The following is a 19,227-nucleotide window of genomic DNA, read 5'->3' on the forward strand; positions in this document are numbered from 1 at the left end:
CCACATATTGGCTTACTGGAATGATCGGAATTCTAGTTGCTCCTGAGAAGCTGAAAGCACTTATAACATAAATATCATTTGTGGCGATCCAGGACTGCTCACAGCTAGTGCTTTAGAGACTAAAACATTTAAATTTGCTGCCCAGTGCTCAAACTAAACTGGGATTTTCACTTCCAAGTAATGAAATTCAGCCTCCACTGGATTATTCTACAGTTTACAGGAAATGCTGCAGGTCCTATGATACTAATAAAGCTGGTATAGCCTACAATAAGGCCCCAGGTGATATTTTTTGATTGCTTGGGACTGTTTATTGTACACAATATGAACATGACGTGGGGAGATACCAGTAAAGGTACACTCTAGAGGAGAAGTGTAACCTTAAACTGCTCTATTATGAAGCTATTTTTGTCGATTTCATAGTTCCCAAGGCAGGCTAATGAGAATATCCAGAGATGAAAAAGTTTAAGATATTGTAAATATAATAAATACGTCCTTTAGGGATTTTTAAAGGATTTGAAAATATGATTTGGCTGGTAATATTACATCAGTACTGCCAAGGTTTTGCTGAAAATTGCCAACAAAACAGCAATATTTGTGGTCAACGTTAATAAAAGATCAAAATAAATCCATTAATTTTGATACACTAGATTAAGTTATTTGTTACAGTGAGTACCAATGTCGTAAAAAAGTACTGAATTGTAATGAAACCCATAATCCATAAAGAAAAGGTATTTAATCATGGTATTAATAAGTCTCACAATCCAAACACTAGACTTTAATCTCTGAAGTCTAGAGTATCCGACTTGTGATTTGGCTTAAATGTATATGAAAATAAGGACACATTAGAGCTGTTTAAAAAGTTGACATTTTTAAGCCAGGGTGGGTAGCACTGTCACCTCACAGCAAGAAGGTCCTGTGTTTGAATCCCAGTGGATCTGGGTCCTTTTTGGTGTGGGTTTCCTCCAGGAGCTCTGGTTATCTCCCACAGTCCAAAGACATGCAGACAGGTTAATGGGAGCTACTAAAATTGCACTAGGTGTGAATGTGTGTGTGTGTGTGTGTGTATTGGCACTGTGATGGACTGGTGACCAGTACAGGGTGTTTCCTACCATTCGCCTAGTGAATTGGACACACCATATTAGACAATAAATAAATGAATGACCTTTCTATGTCTCCTAAAGGTGGAGCTGAAAGATACAATGACGTTCAAAGTGGCAGTGTCACAAATTGCACCCTGTTGTTCTATAAAGGGGTAAAAGTAAATAACTGCATTGGAGCTAAATGTGTGCTGTTACTCATAAAAAGGATGTAATCAAAAGATTACAACAACTCGTAAAACATTTAAGAGAACTTAATACAATATGAAAATGCTAAAAGACTATTTCTAAAACATGAACTTTGGGCTGCTCAGGTGGCGCAGCGGTAAAAAAACAAGCAAAAAAACCAGAGCTGAGATCTCGAATACATCGTATCGGCCACATGAGCAACGATTGGCCTGTTGTTCAGATAGGTGCGGGATTAAGCCGGATGGGGACTCTCTCTCAGACTAGTGCGATTACGACCTCTGCTGGCTGGTTGGTGGCGCCTGCACGGAGATGGGGAAGGAGTGCGGTAGAAGGTGTGGCTCTCCGTACACAGCGCTGTACTGCACTGCACTCGTCAAGTGTAGGTGATAAGATGTTCGATTGCTGTGCACGTGTCGGAGGGGGCGTGGAGCAGCCTCGTCCTCCCCAATCAGGAGCAGGGGACCAGCATTGGATGCGCTAAAGAGGGAGAAAAAAAAAACATTAACTTTTATGATTTGTTTACTGAAGGTTTGTGTACGTTGTGAATGAAACTTTTTTATTGTTCGGGTGGGTTGAAGGATAACCTTCCCCTCTTTAATAAACAGAATAAAATTTTAAAACTGTATTTTGTGTTTACTCAGGTCAATAAAACTATTAAGACTAATATATAAAAAAGAAGAAATGAGAATAGGGTAAATACAGTTTTCTTCACTCTATGTAGATGTTTTTTATTATGATAAATTCAAGTTTTGAGGAATACTAGTTATGCTGATAATTTGTAGCTAATTTATATTTAATATTCGGTTGTATAAAGAAACCCCAGTTGCAGGGTTGATGGTCTAATTTACATGAACACTCCAGTGACATTAGAGGTTTGACATTATTCTGTTTAACACCCTTAAATTAAGTTTGGCTCTAAGTTTGACTCATCTTTGCTTGTCCTTTTTTATGTAGTCTTCATCTTGAATTACCACAGTAAAAGAGCTGAGAACAGAGAACCAGTGTCCTTGTGAGTAGGTTGGATAATGTCCATGAAAGAAATGCTAAGTGGACATCATTACCCATTAGCAGGGCTAAAATGTATTGACACCCACCTAAAAGTATATTATAAAAGCTTTTTTTCATTAGGATAAAACATGTGCTGGAAAAGTACACAAACAAACTGCTTCCCGCTGCTTTAATCAGCTGACTAGAGTCACAATGTTGATGGATTTTAATCAGGGAGGGATTGCCATCTTGGAATATGAGTGCAGAGGAGAAAGCCATGTGTGGTGCAAGACATATGAATTGCGTAAAGCCTAATGTAAATAAATAGAGTGGATTCATAGAGTATTCAGACCTCTTTTGACCTTGTGACATTATGACCACAGACAGGTGAAGTGAATAACACTGATTATCTCTTCATCACGGCACCTGTTAGTGTGGGTGGGTGGTCAGCAGCTCTTGTGAGGTGTTCCCGGTCTGCAGTGGTCAGTATCTAACAAAAGTGGTCCAAGGAAGGAACAGTGTCATGGTCGGCCAAGGCTCATTGATGCACGTGGGGAGCGCAGGCTGGCCCGTGTGGTCCGATCCAACAGACGAGCTACTGTAGCTCAATTTGCTGAATGCTGGTTCTGATAGAAAGGTGTCACACTCCATGCTTCAACGGGTCAGGGCTGTTTTGGCAGCAAAAGGGGGACCAACACATTATTAGGACGGTGGTCATAATGTTATGCCTGATCGGTGTAATATCCAGTTTTACCCATCAGTCTACATTAAATCACAATCATGACAAATTAAACAAAGCGTCTTTGAGTATCTTGAAAAGCGCTATATAAATAAAATTTATTATTATTATTATTAATATAGATTTTTGAATATAATTTTATTCTTTGTATTTTGCAACACCACTTGGTCCTGGTCAGGGTCAGGTCCAGTTCAACTGAGAAACACAGGGTGAAACAAGTGGGAATACTCTGAACAGGGTGCCAAATCCATTGCATGGCTTTGGCCACCCCTCCAGGACCAACACATATAGCAAATCATGTCTGTACAAATGTTTGGTCTGCCACTAGCACTGCTGAGATTTAAACATGTGGTCAGGTGAATCCCATTTGCTTGAACCTTGAACCTTCTTACAGTTAGATTGGACATCTAGGCCAATATAGCAGTCGTGGTACCTAGTCTAACAAGTCTGAGAACCATTGTTGTAGATGATTTCATATTAATGGACATAACTGGACATTGGTCAGAATTATACACCAATCAGCCATAACATTAAAACCACCTCCTTGTTTCTACACACATTGTCCATTTTATCAGTTCCACTTACCATAAGCACTTTGTAGTTCTACAATTACTGACTGTAGTCCATCTGTTTCTTTGCATGCATTGTTAGTCCCCTTTCATGCTGTTCTTCAATGGTCAGGACTCTCCCAGGACCATTTTTTTTCATCATTTTATTTGAGTGGTGGATCATTCTCAGCACTGCAGTGACACTGACATGGTGGTGGTGTGTTAGTGTGTGTTGTGCTGGTATGAGTGGATCAGACACAGCAGCGCTGATGGAGTTTTTAAACACCTCACTGTCACTGCTGGACTGAGAATAGTCCACCAACCAAAAATATATCCAGCCAACAGCGCCCCGTGGGCAGCATCCTGTGACCACTGATGAAGGTCTAGAAGATGACCAACTCAAACAGCAGCAATAGATGAGCGATCGTCTCTGACTTTACATCTACAAGGTGAAGCAACTAGGTAGGAGTGTCTAATAGAGTGGACAGTGAGTGGACACGGTATTTAAAGACTTCAGCAGTACTACTGTCTCTGATCCACTCATACCAGCACAACACACACTAACACATCACCACCATGTCAGTGTAACTGCAGTGCTGAGAATGATCCATCACCTAAATAATACCTGCTCTGTGGTGGTCCTGTGGTGGTCCTGACCATTGAAGAACAGGGTGAAAGCAGGTTTAAAAGGTATGTAGAGAAACAGATGGACTATAGTCCGTAATTGTAGAATTACAAAGTGCTTCTATATGGTAAGTGGAGCTGATAAAATGGACAGTTAATGTAGAAACAAGGAGGTGGTTTTAATGTTATGGCTGATCAGTGTATAGCTGATTATAAGGCCACGGGTCCTTGCTGTATAGCTTAGTATATTGACTTTTTTGAGAAATACATGTGTGCTGTTGTTTTGTTTTTCTTTTCTTGTACCTAACTTGGTTATTTCCCATCAGACAACATTACCTACCTGAAATGTTCCATAGCAAAGCAGCCCAGTGGGACAGATGGAAAAGCAAAGCAGCAAACAGTCTCATAGACACTTTCACTCTAATGAGAACGTAATAGAACATACTAGAATCTGCTATCATATATTTTTGTATTTTTGACTTCCCAGTATCTGGCCATATCTTTCTGAATGGGATTATGCCATTACCCTAAATGCTTACTGGTTTGTTGCCTGGTTAGTTTTACAGCAGGGGGCTTGATGCTGGTTAAGGATGGTGGCATCTGTCTAAAATTACACCAATATCAGATACACCGAGATGTTCCATAGCAAACTACACCAATATAATTTCCGCCTTAATAATCTAGGAGGTACGAGATGTCACCCTTCCCTTTTAGTGCCCCATATGTGTTCCATGCTTAAAAATCCCACTTGTTCCCTTTTAATCAAACAATCATTACTGTTCTGTGGCTGCTCCCTGTTGCAACGGTGGATGCTCTTTTAGCTGGCCATTAGTAGCGAAACCTAAGTACCCCTACCCCCAGCCATCAGTCGTGATCCATCCAGAGGCTAGCCTGACTGATGCAGTAGTATTGATCGTTTACTTACCAATCCTCATTTCCACCTTATCTTCTCTCTTCCTATTTACTCTACTTACTTGATTTGCACTTTTATTGAAGTGTTATTACATATATGTATTAATACTTACATTTCACCATGGTGATGGATATTTTATGTCTATAAATGGGCTGACATTAAAAATTGATTTGACTCGTATGCTGTCATTTATGTACTAAGTAAAAATCAATAAGTTTATAAAAAATCTGTAGCAGAGAGGAGGTCTCAAATGGCCTGACTGTAAGTGATATAGGAGTGTATGGGTTAATTATGGGCTGTACTGAGGATTCATCAGGTAACCATGGTGACAACCTTCAGTCACTGGCCATTTTTACTCTTTTTTGTTTTAGTGAACCTTTATGATGGGATATTTTGGTAGTACACCAGCACTGGGATTCTGGAGTTCCCAAATTTGAATCTCAGCTCTGCTACCGGTTGGCTGGTCGCTCCCTATCGGGCACAATTTGCAGTGCCTGCAGCAGACAAAATTAACCCATAAAGTCTGTTGGGTGGGAAAGGACCGGACAAAAAAAAAAAATAGCCTGAGGTGCCTGTACAGAAGTGGAGGAACTCAGGGGTTGGTGTTGTTGTGGGAATTGAAAATAACCCTTAAAGATCGGCACAGACAACCAAAGTAATAGTAAAAGCAAAAAATCAATTTATTACTCAGCTGAGGACCCATCTCATAAAGCAAACACACACAGGCCTTTACAGAAGAGCAGGGTGGATACCATCTGCCCTATCGCATTATTTATACCCCGCTTTACTGCCCCCCCCAAGACTAACTCTGCTCTGCAACCCAGCTCAAGGCCAACTTCCCACACCAAACTTGTTTATCATTAAATGTTCTACAACAATGGTCAACTTGTTAGGAAAGTAGTGTACATGCATATATGAATGTGTGTGTAACAGAAACTGTGTGTGCGTGTGTGTATGTGCCAAGGTCAATATGTCTTTGGAATTCTAATACCTTCAAACAGTCCTCTATACTGATTCGACCCTTCACCGCTGACTGAGGACGCCTCCGGCACGTACAGTCAGTACAGACTGCATTTTTCACCTGCACGAGTCGAGTTCATACACCGACGGGCACTGTGTACGGAGGGCCACACCCCTATCAGCATTATTCCTCAGCCTTGTGCAGGCGCCCTCAGTCAGCCAGCAGGGGCCGCAGTCGCACCAGTTATGAGGACCTATGGTCCGACTTTTTACCCCTATGAACAACAGCCAATCGTTGTTCATGCAGCCGCTCAGCCCAGTCGGAAGGCAGAGCTGAGATTCGATACGATGTATTCAAAACCCCAACTCTGGTGTGCTAGCGTACTTTTTACTGCATGTTTTATCTTTATAACTTCATTGTTTTATAATTTTGTAGTTATTCTTACTTTGATGCCTGTAACATGCCTAAAATATACCAAGGGCACAAGTATGTTTACCCCAATGCAACATCACCTTTCGTTTAACAATGCCGTAACTTTCTCCACACCAAACTCCTAAACAAACCTAAACAAAACCAATAGAAAAGGATGTCCACATACTTTTGGGAATATAGTGTGTGTACAGAGGTGGTAAGGGGATAGACACAGTAAGGTTTTGACTGTGATTCACAATGCTTTGAGAGGAGAAAAAAACTGAAATGTAATTTGATAGTCAATAGTGTATTGATTTTTGGAGTAGAGAGCATGAGCACTGCAGGATGACTGGTGCAGAAGGCGTAGAGCTCTGACGGGAAGTGATGGTTGGAGCCGGGTGGAGATACATACTACTCATCATGTCAGGGATGATAAAGCACCTTTCTATACAGTGCTGGCTTGAGACAGTGGAAAGTTTTGACTGAATTTGAGTCTGCTCTCTTGGTTTGTTGTTGTTCATGGTAGTAAACTAGGTGCACTGACAAATCCTGTCTCACTGGTTTAGCACTGTTGCATTGTTGTTGTTCTAGATCATGTATGCTGACTCGCCTCACTCTTTCACACACTTGCCAGACAACTTTACACCAGACTCAGTTTCACTTCTCTGTCCGTGGGGAAATTACCATAATGGGATCGCCATTCCCCCACCGCTGCTGTCCTGAAATCCAACAGAATTGATCTGCTGGACCTGGAACCGTGACAGAAAGCTGGGGAAAAAAACTTGCTTCACCCTGCCCGGCAACATAACGTCACAGTGAGGAAGTGGATGCCAGCGTCTGGATTGGACTGACGCAAAGTGATGTAGAGTTTTACAGCGTGGCGTGACCGAATCATTTTCCTATTGATTGTTTATGCTGTTACAACGATATAGATCTATGGTGGATCGATGCAGTTTGTTGGTCCTCTTATGTCAGAGTGAATTTGATGTGGTGGACGCAATAATATCACGGCACAGTGCTTCATGTGTGGCTGAATGAAGAAGAATTAGACCATCACTGTATACACGCTTTCACCATTGTTTGAAAATCGAGTAGAGCAAGAGCTTCAGGTTTCTATGATGAGTTCCTGATTCATGTTCCACAACACTTCCGGGACAAGAGTTGGATCCAAGGGTGCCAACGTTTAAAGTGAATTAGATTGGTGGTTCTTAAAAGCTAGGCCAGTGACCCTGGGGGGAAGGGGGGGGAAGTGTTCCCCTTCAAACATTTAAAAAAATCCTTGTCAGCTCACAAGATAACATATTGTAATGGTTACAATACAATAGATTCTTGAGTTACGAACGGTTTACCATACGAACATTTTGGGTTACGAACGATTTTTTTCAACCTAACAAATTTCGGATTACGAACCGAAATATGCGAAACATGTGACGTCACGAACGACTCCGATCGTCTCTCTCTCTCTCTCTCTCTCTCTCTCTCTCTCTCTATATATATATATATATATATATATATATATATATAAGTCAGCGAACATTCGAACAGTGGACGGTGTTTTTCCGGTGTTTTCTTTATATTTTGTCAAATTCTACATTGAAATGTCCCCAAAGAAAGTGCAGAGAAAGCGTAGTGGTGAGAAAATGATACTATTTGTTGTGTTGTATAATTACTCCTGCCAGTAGCTGTCACTGTGTATCAGACAGAGGTGACAGTGAGTGAGAGAGAAGAAGGAATTTGGCTCAGTAAAGTATTCTTTCTTTCGTGCAATTACACCTACAAAATACAATACTATTGAAATAAAGAGGGAAATAATAGAGAAATATGAGAGTTATTGTTGTTTCTGGTAGATACATTTTATAATAAAAAGATGGAAATGTATGGTACAGCACACGTACTGTTCTGAAATGTGGTGTGTGTTTCATATATAGTACTACTGTGTATTGTTGTTTATTATTGTTTTTTACAGTATTATCTATTCTATAATTTAAGATTAAGGGAAAATATACTTGTATTTATAACGAAAAAGACCATTTAAGACATTAGAAAGGTTAGGTAAGGGGGGGGTGGGGGGGGGGGGGTTGGGAGGTCTGGCACTGATTAATTCTATTTACATTATTTCTTATGTTAAAAATAGCTTTAACTAACGAACATTTTGACTTAAGAACAGCCCGTTGGAAGCAATTAAATTCGTAAGTCAAGGGTCTACTGTATTCTGTTCACCCCATTGATTTAAATTTCCCGACCATGTTTTACAGTACCCAAGATTTTGCCCAAGATTCCAATAAAACGGTTCTTCTTTGTTACTTCAGAGTGCTCTAGGTGGTCCAAGCTGTATTTCCCCCAAGTTTTAGTAGCATAAACACTTAAAAATGGGTTCATGGATTGGACAGAAATTCAGGCTTTTATCTGATGAGAATGCACCAGCTATTTCCTCTGTTTATTTCCGCTGCTTTGTTAAGCCTAGAGGGCATCCTGTTTTGTGTTTAGCTTAACATTGGGCATCTGTAACATCAGCTTCACTAGCATGTTCAACATCTAATCTGTTGAGGTATGAGGATTGTGAATTATTAACCGGTTAACCAATTACTGATGAAGACGTCATTGTTTAATTAATGCAGTCAATTCAATTCAAAAGGTCATCTAAATTTAAATCCAACAGCTGTTGGTTGATTTGAACTGAGAACTGAGCTAGTGTGACAGTTGAGACTGCTGATTTAAGACCTGCCCTCACCCATCCTCAGTGCTCATGTGTCAGCTAGGTGTACAAACTTATTTTAAAAAGTGCTGCCGTTCTAATCCAATCCCAAACTTACCTGTTTAGTGTTTTTAGCTGCTTTAGTCTTTGACATCTTGGACATTTAGCAATCATAAGCGATTGCTAACTGAATTGCCGTAGGATTTCTAGGACCGCCTCATAGTGCAAATTAACCAGTAAACATGAGGCACTTGAATGCTACGAATGAAAAATGTTAAATTACTGAACACAAACCTTACAGCAAATTGCATATTATACGGGACAAGGCTCGATTTTGCTTCCCTAATATGAACTCATGTCTTTAATCTCTCCATTAATAGTGTTTGTATTTCGACCCATTGCAGGTGTCCATACCTGGCTGTTCACCTCTCTGCAGCCATCCCGGTCTTCGCCGCGATTCTCTTCCTCTTCGTCATAGCCATGCTGCTGAGGACGAGCTTCAGTGACCCCGGGGTGCTGCCTCGTGCCCTGCCTGAGGAGGCCAACTTCATCGAGATGGAGATTGGTGAGTAAGAGTGTGTGTGTGTGATTTCTGTCTTGTGAGTGTGATGGTAGGATGGTACTAATTTTATTTGTATTGTATATACCAGTATGTGAAGATGACAGATGCACTCACACATTGAGGAACAAGTGTGTTTTTAGCTGCTTTAGATTTTGAACATTTTGTCTAACTTATTGCTAATGTAACCAAGTCTTTAGAGTTTGCTAAGTTTATAAAGAAAGAAATAAACTGTACATAGACAAAATATCGGGGGCTTAATACTTTACTGGGCTTGTCCTTTTGAGGCGCAGCACAGACTACACAGAGATGATCATGTGTGTAGAGAAGCTCACTTTTCCATTCATTATGGAGTCCTCAAAAAAGACAAAATGCACTCAATACACACATAAACACACACATTAAACATTATCAGCACGCTACACCACAGAAAAGCCTGGTACACTAATTTAAATATGATGCCGTCTCATATTAATATTGCGTTTCAAATTTCATATGCTACACGAATGAAAAATATTAAATTGCTTATTTAATGGGAAGCGGTCTTTGTCACGATTTTCATGCTGTGAATAAGGTAGGGCCTTAATTATAATGGTGATGGCACACATTAATATCACTCAAAGAAATAGCTAAATATATTCTTGTCTTGACCCTATCAAACACCTTCATTAGTAAAGGTTACAAAATTTGGTGAAAAATCAATGACCAATGTAAGATGAATGCTTATACATCGATCAGGCATAACATTATGACCACTGACAGGTGAAGTGAATCTCTTCATCACGGCACCTGTTAGTGGGTGGGATATATTAGCCAGCAAGTGAACATTTTAACCTCAAAGTTGATGTTAGAAGCAGGAAAAATGGACAAGCGTAAGGATTTGAGCGAGTTTGACAAGGGCCAAATTGTGATGGCTAGATGACTGGGTCAGAGCATCTCCAAAACCGCAGGGGGGTGGGGTGTTCCCGGTCTGCAGTGGTCAGTATCTATCAAAAGCGGTCCAAGAAAGGAACAGTGGTAAACCAGCAACAGGGTCATGGGCGGCCAAGGCTCATTGATGCACGTGGGGAGCGAAGGCTGGCCCGTGTGGTCCGATCCAACAGATGAGCTACTGTAGCTCAAATTGCTGAAGAAGTTAATGCTGGTTCTGATAGAAAGGTGTCAGAATACACAGTGCATCACAGGTTGTGTTTGGGGCAGCAAAAGGGGGACCAACACAATATTAGAATATTACGAGTCTTCGTATTAGGATTTAGAGATTAATCCAGGTCAGACCCCTGTGATCCGCTGGTATGTCCTGCCTCGCCCTTTTTCTCAGGAGTGAGGCTGCCTGCAGACGACTCTTCATCATCCCCACCCCTACCCTGCTGTTTTTTTACAGACAGAGATATAGCATGCTCCTCTCAGCCCTTTATTCCCCACCCTCACCTTCCTCTCATCTGCTCTCTATCTCCTCTCAGCACCAGAGGAAGAGTGGGTGTAATACAGAGACAGGGCGATGGCTAGTGACCGCAAGCCCAGAGCTGATACATGAGCCGTTAATGGTCAGCTATGTTTAGTAGCAGTGTAGCCGTCGTCCTGTATCGATTAATATCGGTTCTTTACTGTTTGAGGGATAAGGGCTTTGCACAGGGGGGGAACATTGGCAACTTGAGAGTGGGGCTTGAACCAACAACCTTCAAGTGACCTGATTAACCACTAAGCTACTACTGGCCTAATCATAAAGGTGATCAGAGGTGCAGTGGTTAGCATTGTCGCCTATAGCAAGAAGGGCCGGGGTTTGATCCTTTAGCCGAGCAGCCAGAATCCTTTCTGTAAAGAGTTTGCATGTTCTCCCCATGTCTGTGTGGTTTTCCTCCAGGTGTTCCAATTTCCTTCAACAAGTCCAAACACATGCAGTCAGGTTATTTGGAGCTACTTAAATTACACAAAGTGTGAGTGTGTGTGTTTACCCTGTGATTGACTGGCAACCTGTTGGGTGATTCCTGCCTTTTGAACATTCTGTTAGTTGAACTCTGGTTCTTGAACCAGTTCCAGTCAGGCTTCTTAGAACCTTGGTGCTTTTTTAGAGAACCGGACCGCGTTTCCACCAGTTTAAAGGAATCAAGGATGCATCATCAACTTTGGGAAGTAAAGAGTAGTAACAAGGTGTTTGCCCAGGTGGCACAGCGGGATATTCCGCTAGCACACCAGCGCCGAGAATCTGACCACCCCGGTTGGAATCTCGGCTCTGCTGCTGGTTTGCTGGGCGCCATCTAGCGGGCACAATTGGCAGTGCCTGCAGCAGACACAAATGGCCATCGTGCCTGCCGGGTGGGGAAATGATCGGACCAAGTGGGTGGGGTCTTCAAACGCTGTGCGAGGACCCTGGTTAGCGGTACAGTAGGGGTAAAGTAGGGGTCGGTTAGGACTGCGAACTTGTCGGAGGGCACGTGAGCAACAATATACCCTGCTTGAACGCAATCAGGGATCCACAGCAGCAGAAGACGAATTGATTATGCTAAATCGGTACCAGCGAGCATTTGTGCTGTTGTTACAGATGTTTGTTTCTATGCAAAAAGCATCAATCAACAATTGGGGATAAGAAGATGTACAAGGCGACCCCGTTACTTGTGTTTGTCACCATTGTTGCTTATAATTTTCACTTATTATGCAGGTTATGCAAAAGGGCATGACCTCCACGATGTTACATTATTAAAAACGGCCGTTGTGTTTTGCAGAGGCAGCCAATGGCAACGTGCCAGCTGGGCAGCGCCCTCCTCCCCGCATCAAGAACGTGCAGATCAACAACCAGATCGTCAAGCTGAAGTACTGCTACACCTGCAAGATCTTCCGGCCTCCTCGTGCTTCTCACTGCAGCATCTGTGACAACTGTGTGGGTGAGTGCTGTGTGTGTGTGTGTGTGTGTGTGTGTGTTTAACTTAAAAAGTGTTGTTCTTTCAACACACTACATGATTGTACTCTGAAGTAGGGCTGCACCTAACGATTATTTTATTATCGATTAATCTAACGATTATTTTCTCGATTAATCGATTAGTCTAAACTTATTTATTGTAATGTCAAACATAAAATCTCCCTAAAATTAAAGCAAGAGCTTGTAAAATTCAAGTAAAGGAATATAGAATGCCTTTATTTGTCATATATACATATACAGATGTGCAGTACAACAGGAATTCTTTCTTTGCATATTCCAGCTTGTTTGAAAAGTCCTCCACACTTCTTTGCTTGACCCTTAAAGAGAGAAACATAGCATAAAAGAATTACAACGATAGTGACATAATCACTACTGTGTTATCAGATGTCCTATCAAAAAACACTAGACCTCAAATTTAAATCACTGTGACAGTTTTATTTTATTATTGTATACCACATCAACTCTTTACCTGAAATATAGTCTCAACATTCTACTTAAAAAGGTTATAACTGGGAATAGGGCTGGGCGATATATCGAGATTTTATAATATATCGATATATTTTCATATGCGATATAAGACAATATCGCATATATCGATATAGATGTTGCGTTCCAGTTAGATCAGACAGTTCGTCTTTCTCTTCTCCCAGTTTGTCTCTGCACATGTTCACCTGCCCCGCCCCTCTCCCTCACTGAACACAACTCGCCCCTCCCCACCGCTTCACCAGTAATTCCTGCAGGCAGCGATAGCGTGGAGACGGATAAAGAGAAGCTATCGAAGAGGAGCTGCTTACTAAAAAGAAAAATAATGACTCTTTTTGGAATTATTTGGAGATGGTTCGAATTCAAAGTGTCAGATGAGCAGCAGAATAATGTATTCTGTAGAGAATGCCGAAAACAAGTCCAGATAAAAGGTTCCAGCTCCGTGTACCTTTGGTCATTCGTTTTCACTTCAAATCCCAAAGTTAAAAAACAAGAAAACGAGTCGTTATTCGTTTCAAAAACCAATACAAGGGCATGCACGCGCTGACATGCACGTATTTACTTCACATTAAGTGTTGAGAAAGTAATAATAACGTAGCGGTGCGTCTCCTGTTGTTCTGACTCTTGTGTTTGTATATGTGATGTGCATATATTTGCTCTATCTGTAAATACAAACATTATGGGGATTTCTGGACTGGATGTTGTACGTGGTTGTGTTAGTTTATACTGGACGATCGCCCGACGTCCGACACGTCATTTATTTATTTATCTTCCATTATATTATTTCTTGTTGTCGGCCAATAAACAACCAAACATTATTAAATTGCATGAACTAACTCTGCAGTAAACAAGGAGCAAACAGCAATTAAACAACAAATAAATCTGTTAAATAATAATAAAGTGCATGAAGCAGAACGCTGATTAAAATGCATTAAATGTTGTAATAGTTACACAGTAACATGAACGATTAGTTCTGCCTGTATTACAGAACTGAGTTCTATATGTTAAAAAAAAAATTAATGTAAATGTTATGGCGACATATACATAAAATAATGTATAAAGTCCAAACGTGGGGGTGGGGTGGGGGGTTAACGAGGGGTTTACTTTAACGGGGTTTTACTTTTAATGTCACACAAGCTCAGCCGGAAACCGTGTCATTCCGACATCTTCCACTCGCTCCCTGCGCCCTATAGTGCACTTAACATTCTTAAAGGGCCAAAAAATATATTTGTAATTCACATTACACAACAGGAGATGCCTTAGAAAACAACTTTTTTTTTTTCTTAGAATAGCTCTGTTTTTTTTTTTTAAGGAAAAATAGTTCTTGTGTAAAGCTTCCCCAGCATGAATATTAATAAAAGTGCCTGTAAAAAAATTGGAACATGTAGCTTTGTCTCAGAAGTGTCTTTTTGTTAATACCTTATGGGATAAAAAAATATCGAGATATATATCGTATATCGCCGTTCAGCAAAAAATATTGAGATATTATTTTTGATCCATATTGCCCAGCCCTAACTGGGAATTACTTCATTCTGGTGTAATATGTAGTTAAGGTAATTACTGGTAAATGTATTTTTACGTCAATGAAATGCAAAGAAAATAAGTAAAACGATTTACAGGCTGTAGCGACAGGCTGTAATGTTAGTTTAAACTTTTCTCATCCTCCAACGCGACATTAAAGTAAACAGAAACATATAAAACAATTGGTACTATGTTACGTTACTGCAACAGCAACGGTGCAGAAATTACTTTCTTAACTGTTAAATTTATTTTACTAACATGGGGCGATAGAAACATAAATCAACTTAAGAGCGACTACTACTAACAAGCATCTCAGCTACATGTGTTAATAACCCTAATATATAACATATCTATAACGTATATAATCGATTACGTCGACATGTCGCCCCACCCCTACTCTGAAGACTTGCATATTACGCCAAGCAGACACCCCCTTTTTTACCCCACCCCCTTTTTTAGTCCGATCTTTTCCCACCCACAGACTAGTTGCCAGTTGTGCCTGCTAGGTGGTGCCCAACTGAACTCAGAGAATTCCAATCCAAGCACTGGTGTGCTACCGGAAAATCCCACTGCTCCTCCCGGGCGCCCTGCCTGTCTTTAATTTAAAATCATTATACAGTTATTGTATTGAATTTGAGACCTTTCCTGTTTACAGAATCTCTCCAGATCATCCAGGGTTTACTCACACCACAAGGTTTCTGTGGGGCTTAGCCCAGGTGAATGAGATGACCATGGTAGAAGCCTGCTTTTGTGATGAGTAAATAATCTTTGTGTTGATCTGGACGTATTTTTTGGATCGTTGTTCTGTTGCAGGATCAAAAATGAGCTATTTTTAGATTCTAAGCAGAGGCAGAAAGATTTTGATAAAAATTGTCCTGGTATTTTTATGGAGTCTATGATATTATGTACTCTAATGAGGCTCCCAGTGACTTTGGATAAAAAGAGCTCCTCAGCATCACAGACCAGAGATGTTCACAAGTCACAAAATACGAGTCCGAGTCGAGTCACGAGTCTTTAGGCTAGAGTCAGAGTCAAGTCAGGAGTTTTTAGTCTTTAGGCTAGAGTCCGAGTCAAGTCACGAGTCTTTAGGCTAGAGTCCGAATCAAGTCACGAGTCTTTAGGCTAGAGTCCGAGTCAAGTCACGAGTCTTTAGGCTAGAGTCCGAATCAAGTCACGAGTCTTTAGGCTAGAGTCCGAGTCAAGTCACGAGTCTTTAGGCTAGAGTCCGAGTCAAGTCATGAGTCTTTAGGCTTGAGTCCGAGTCAAGTCACGAATCTTTAGGCTAGAGTCCGAGTCAAGTCACGAGTCTTTAGGCTAGAGTCCGAATCAAGTCACGAGTCTTTAGGCTAGAGTCCGAGTCAAGTCACGAGTCTTTAGGCTAGAGTCCGAGTCAAGTCACGAGTCTTTAGGCTTGAGTCCAAGTCAAGTCACGAATCTTTAGGCTAGAGTCCGAGTCAAGTCACGAGTCTTTAGGCTAGAGTCCGAATCAAGTCACGAGTCTTTAGGCTAGAGTCCAAGTCAAGTCACGAGTGAAGTTCAGATAAAAAACAACAGATTAGCGACTGTATTTGGCCGTTTTACTTCGTGCCTTTACTTTCCTAGGTACCAGTTAAAAGCTTAAACTGACGTTTTGTTTTCATTGCAAATCACGGCACAGCGGCCCAAAATCCCAAACACAACAAAAAATCCATAATACTGCTTACCTTAGCTTATGTTCTTCCAGATGATATTAAATTTATAACCGTGTGTCCCATTAGGAATATAATCCGTTATTTTGTAAATGTGCTTATAATTAAAAACCTCCAAACTTTTCCCGGTTGTGAAGTAAAACACGAACTCGTTAGAAAGCCAATCAAGCGTTTCATTGACACATCATCAGTGTGACGCTGCAAACTAAATACATGCAAATAACAGCATTTCTTACTAAAAATTACAATCAGAATGTCTGATAAGTTCAGAAAGCAGTTCTTACAATCATTAGCGCCAATTCTGTAGGAGCGTTTCCTTCACATTATCTGTTACTGTGACGTGCACTGCATGTAGGGTATTCCACCATTTTAAGTAGTGAGCGACACATCATCACTACACCGGAAGCTGGCTGGAACATTTACCCATTGCGTGCGTTGCGGGTTAAGCGGCCGGAGCGTTATTAGAGAGCAGAAAATGTCACGATCAGAATGATGTCGGATCATATATATATATATATATATATATATATATAATTGTCACACGGAACTAATGTTGCTGATTTTTGCTGTCCACAAGTCATTTTTTGCGAGTCACGAGTCAAGTCAGAGTTATTTGAAACGAGTCCGAGTCGAGTCTGAAGTCGCTGTGTGTGCGACTTACGTGCGACTCGGACTCGCATCTCTGTCACAGACCAGCCACCATTACTTACTGCAGGTATCAGGTTCCAAACCCACCTTGGGTATCCGTTGCCCAAATGCTTATTATAATAATCCTTAAAAGATATTCAGAACATGGGTATTTTTGATATTCAAATACAGCATAATCATGCTGAGTTGCTGAGTGATGAGTTTTTTGGAGTGTATGAACATTTTTAGAGAACAGGTTGTCTTTCTCTTTGCACCGTCATGGTGAACACAGGGCCGTCTGTCTGGGCTGCTTGCTTCATGTGGCCTTCAGATTAGCTCAAGAACAGTGCGTAGAGAGCTTCATGGAATGGGTTTCCATGGCCGAGCAGCTGCATCCAAGCGCAATGCAAAGCGTCAGATGCAGTGGTGTAAAGCACTCCGCCACTGGACTCTAGAGCAGTGGAGTCGTGTTCTCTGGAGTGACGAATCACGCTTCTCTGTCTGGGTTTGGCGGTTGCCAGGAGAACGGTCTGACTGCATTGTGCCAAGTGTAAAGTTTGGTGGAGGGGGGTTTATGGTGTGGGGTTGTTTTTCAGGAGTTGGGCTCGGCCCCTTAGTTCCTGTGAAAGGAACTCTTAAAGCTTCAGTATACCAAGAGATTTTGTGGGAACAACTTTGTGGGAACAGGTTGGGGATGGCCCCTTCCTGTTCCAACATGACTGCGCACCAGTGCACAAAGCAAGGTCCATAAAGACATGGATGAGCGAGTTTGGTGTAGAAGAACTTGACTGGCCTGCACCTCAACCCGATAGAACACTTTTGGAATGAATTAGAGCGGAGACTGTGAGCCAGGCCTTCTCGTCTAACATCAGTGTCTGACCTCACAAATGCGCTTCTGGAAGAATGGTCAAATGGAAAGCCTTCCCAGAAGAGTTGAAGCTGTTATAGCTGCAAAGGGTGGGCCGACATCATATTAAACCCTATGGATTAAGAATGGGATGTCACTTAAGTTCATATGTGTGTGAAGGTAGACAAGCGAATACTTTTGGCAATATAGTGTATATATAAACGTACATCCGTGACTATGACAGGTATACATTGTTTGTTGATTTCCTGGCCGCGTCCCGAAATACATCCTATGTGCTACATTGTGTATACTGATTGTATACTGATACTATTGTTACTGTAGAATGCAGTTCAGGACACTCTCTTCTTGAACTGTGGTTGAATTGATAGTTGCTATGTTTGCATATCTGCTGACAACATTCGATTCAATTGTGTTTCCATTTTTTATTTGCAGATCGCTTTGACCATCACTGCCCATGGGTTGGAAACTGTGTAGGGAAAAGGAACTACCGGTACTTCTACCTGTTCACGCTGTCTCTCTCTCTCCTTACCATCTACATCTTTACTTTTGACATCGTCCATGTTGTACTACGTGAGTAAATGACCTAAAGGAACCTTTTTATAAGTGTTTGCTTGAATTGTATAGATAAGTATCATGCAAATATCCTTCGATTAAGTCAAATCTCAATGAAATTTATATGCAGCAAATTGGCCGCAACAGGTTATTAGCGTTTACAAAACTACCGTGAAGTTACAGGTTCAGAATACAGCTAATGCAGCGATATTCTGTGCTCACGCTGCTCCTGACGTTAGCGTTTAATTTGCTAAAGCGGTAGCTCATCACACGAATTGTGGCAGCAATAATATAGCGCGCTGTGTGACTCGTATGTGATACTGTTCATTGTGTAAATGACAAGTGAAAAGAAGCGGTTGGCAGGAGGTGTGTGTTAGGTACGGCACTTCTCGGTCAGAGAAGGGGTCTGCAGCAGTGGAGGACTGATAAAACTGGGTAATTGGATACAACTAGATTGGGAGAAAAAGCAAAATGCTTAAAATAGAATAAAGAAGACTTCGCAAAGTGAAAGTAAAACATCCAGAAATGCCAGACTTCTTCTGGCTCAGATTCATCTTAGATGGATTGACGCAGAGTGAAAACCTGTGCTGTGGTCTGCCACCTTTCAAATCCACCTTGAAGTCCACCATTCAAGTTATTTTTCCAGGCCAAAGGATAGGAAAACGTCAACATATCCTAATGCATTTGGATGTCCATGCTTGTTTTAGCAAGGCACCTGTCTGCTTGTGTACAAGTTTGAGAGTACAGGTGCTATACTGAACTGTCTGCAGTCCAAACCTGTACCCCACAGAAAACTGTGTGAGCATTATAAATTGCAAAATTTAAGACAACAGAGAACTCATAGGAACATC

At 41.2% G+C, this 19,227-nt stretch overlaps 1 protein-coding gene across 1 annotated transcript in view; it reads left to right on the forward strand.

The window, feature by feature from the left end:
• zdhhc9 (zinc finger DHHC-type palmitoyltransferase 9) overlaps positions 1–19,227 on the forward strand; it is a 39,359-nt gene that overhangs the window by 5,747 nt on the left and 14,385 nt on the right. The window contains exons 2-4 of the mRNA XM_063000509.1: positions 9,569–9,729; positions 12,444–12,602; positions 18,257–18,394. Of these exons, the coding sequence (XP_062856579.1) occupies positions 9,569–9,729; positions 12,444–12,602; positions 18,257–18,394 (458 nt within the window). The remainder of the gene's footprint in view (positions 1–9,568; positions 9,730–12,443; positions 12,603–18,256; positions 18,395–19,227) is intronic.

Source organism: Trichomycterus rosablanca, chromosome 8, assembly GCF_030014385.1.
Source record: "Trichomycterus rosablanca isolate fTriRos1 chromosome 8, fTriRos1.hap1, whole genome shotgun sequence".
Lineage (NCBI taxonomy): Eukaryota > Metazoa > Chordata > Actinopteri > Siluriformes > Trichomycteridae > Trichomycterus > Trichomycterus rosablanca.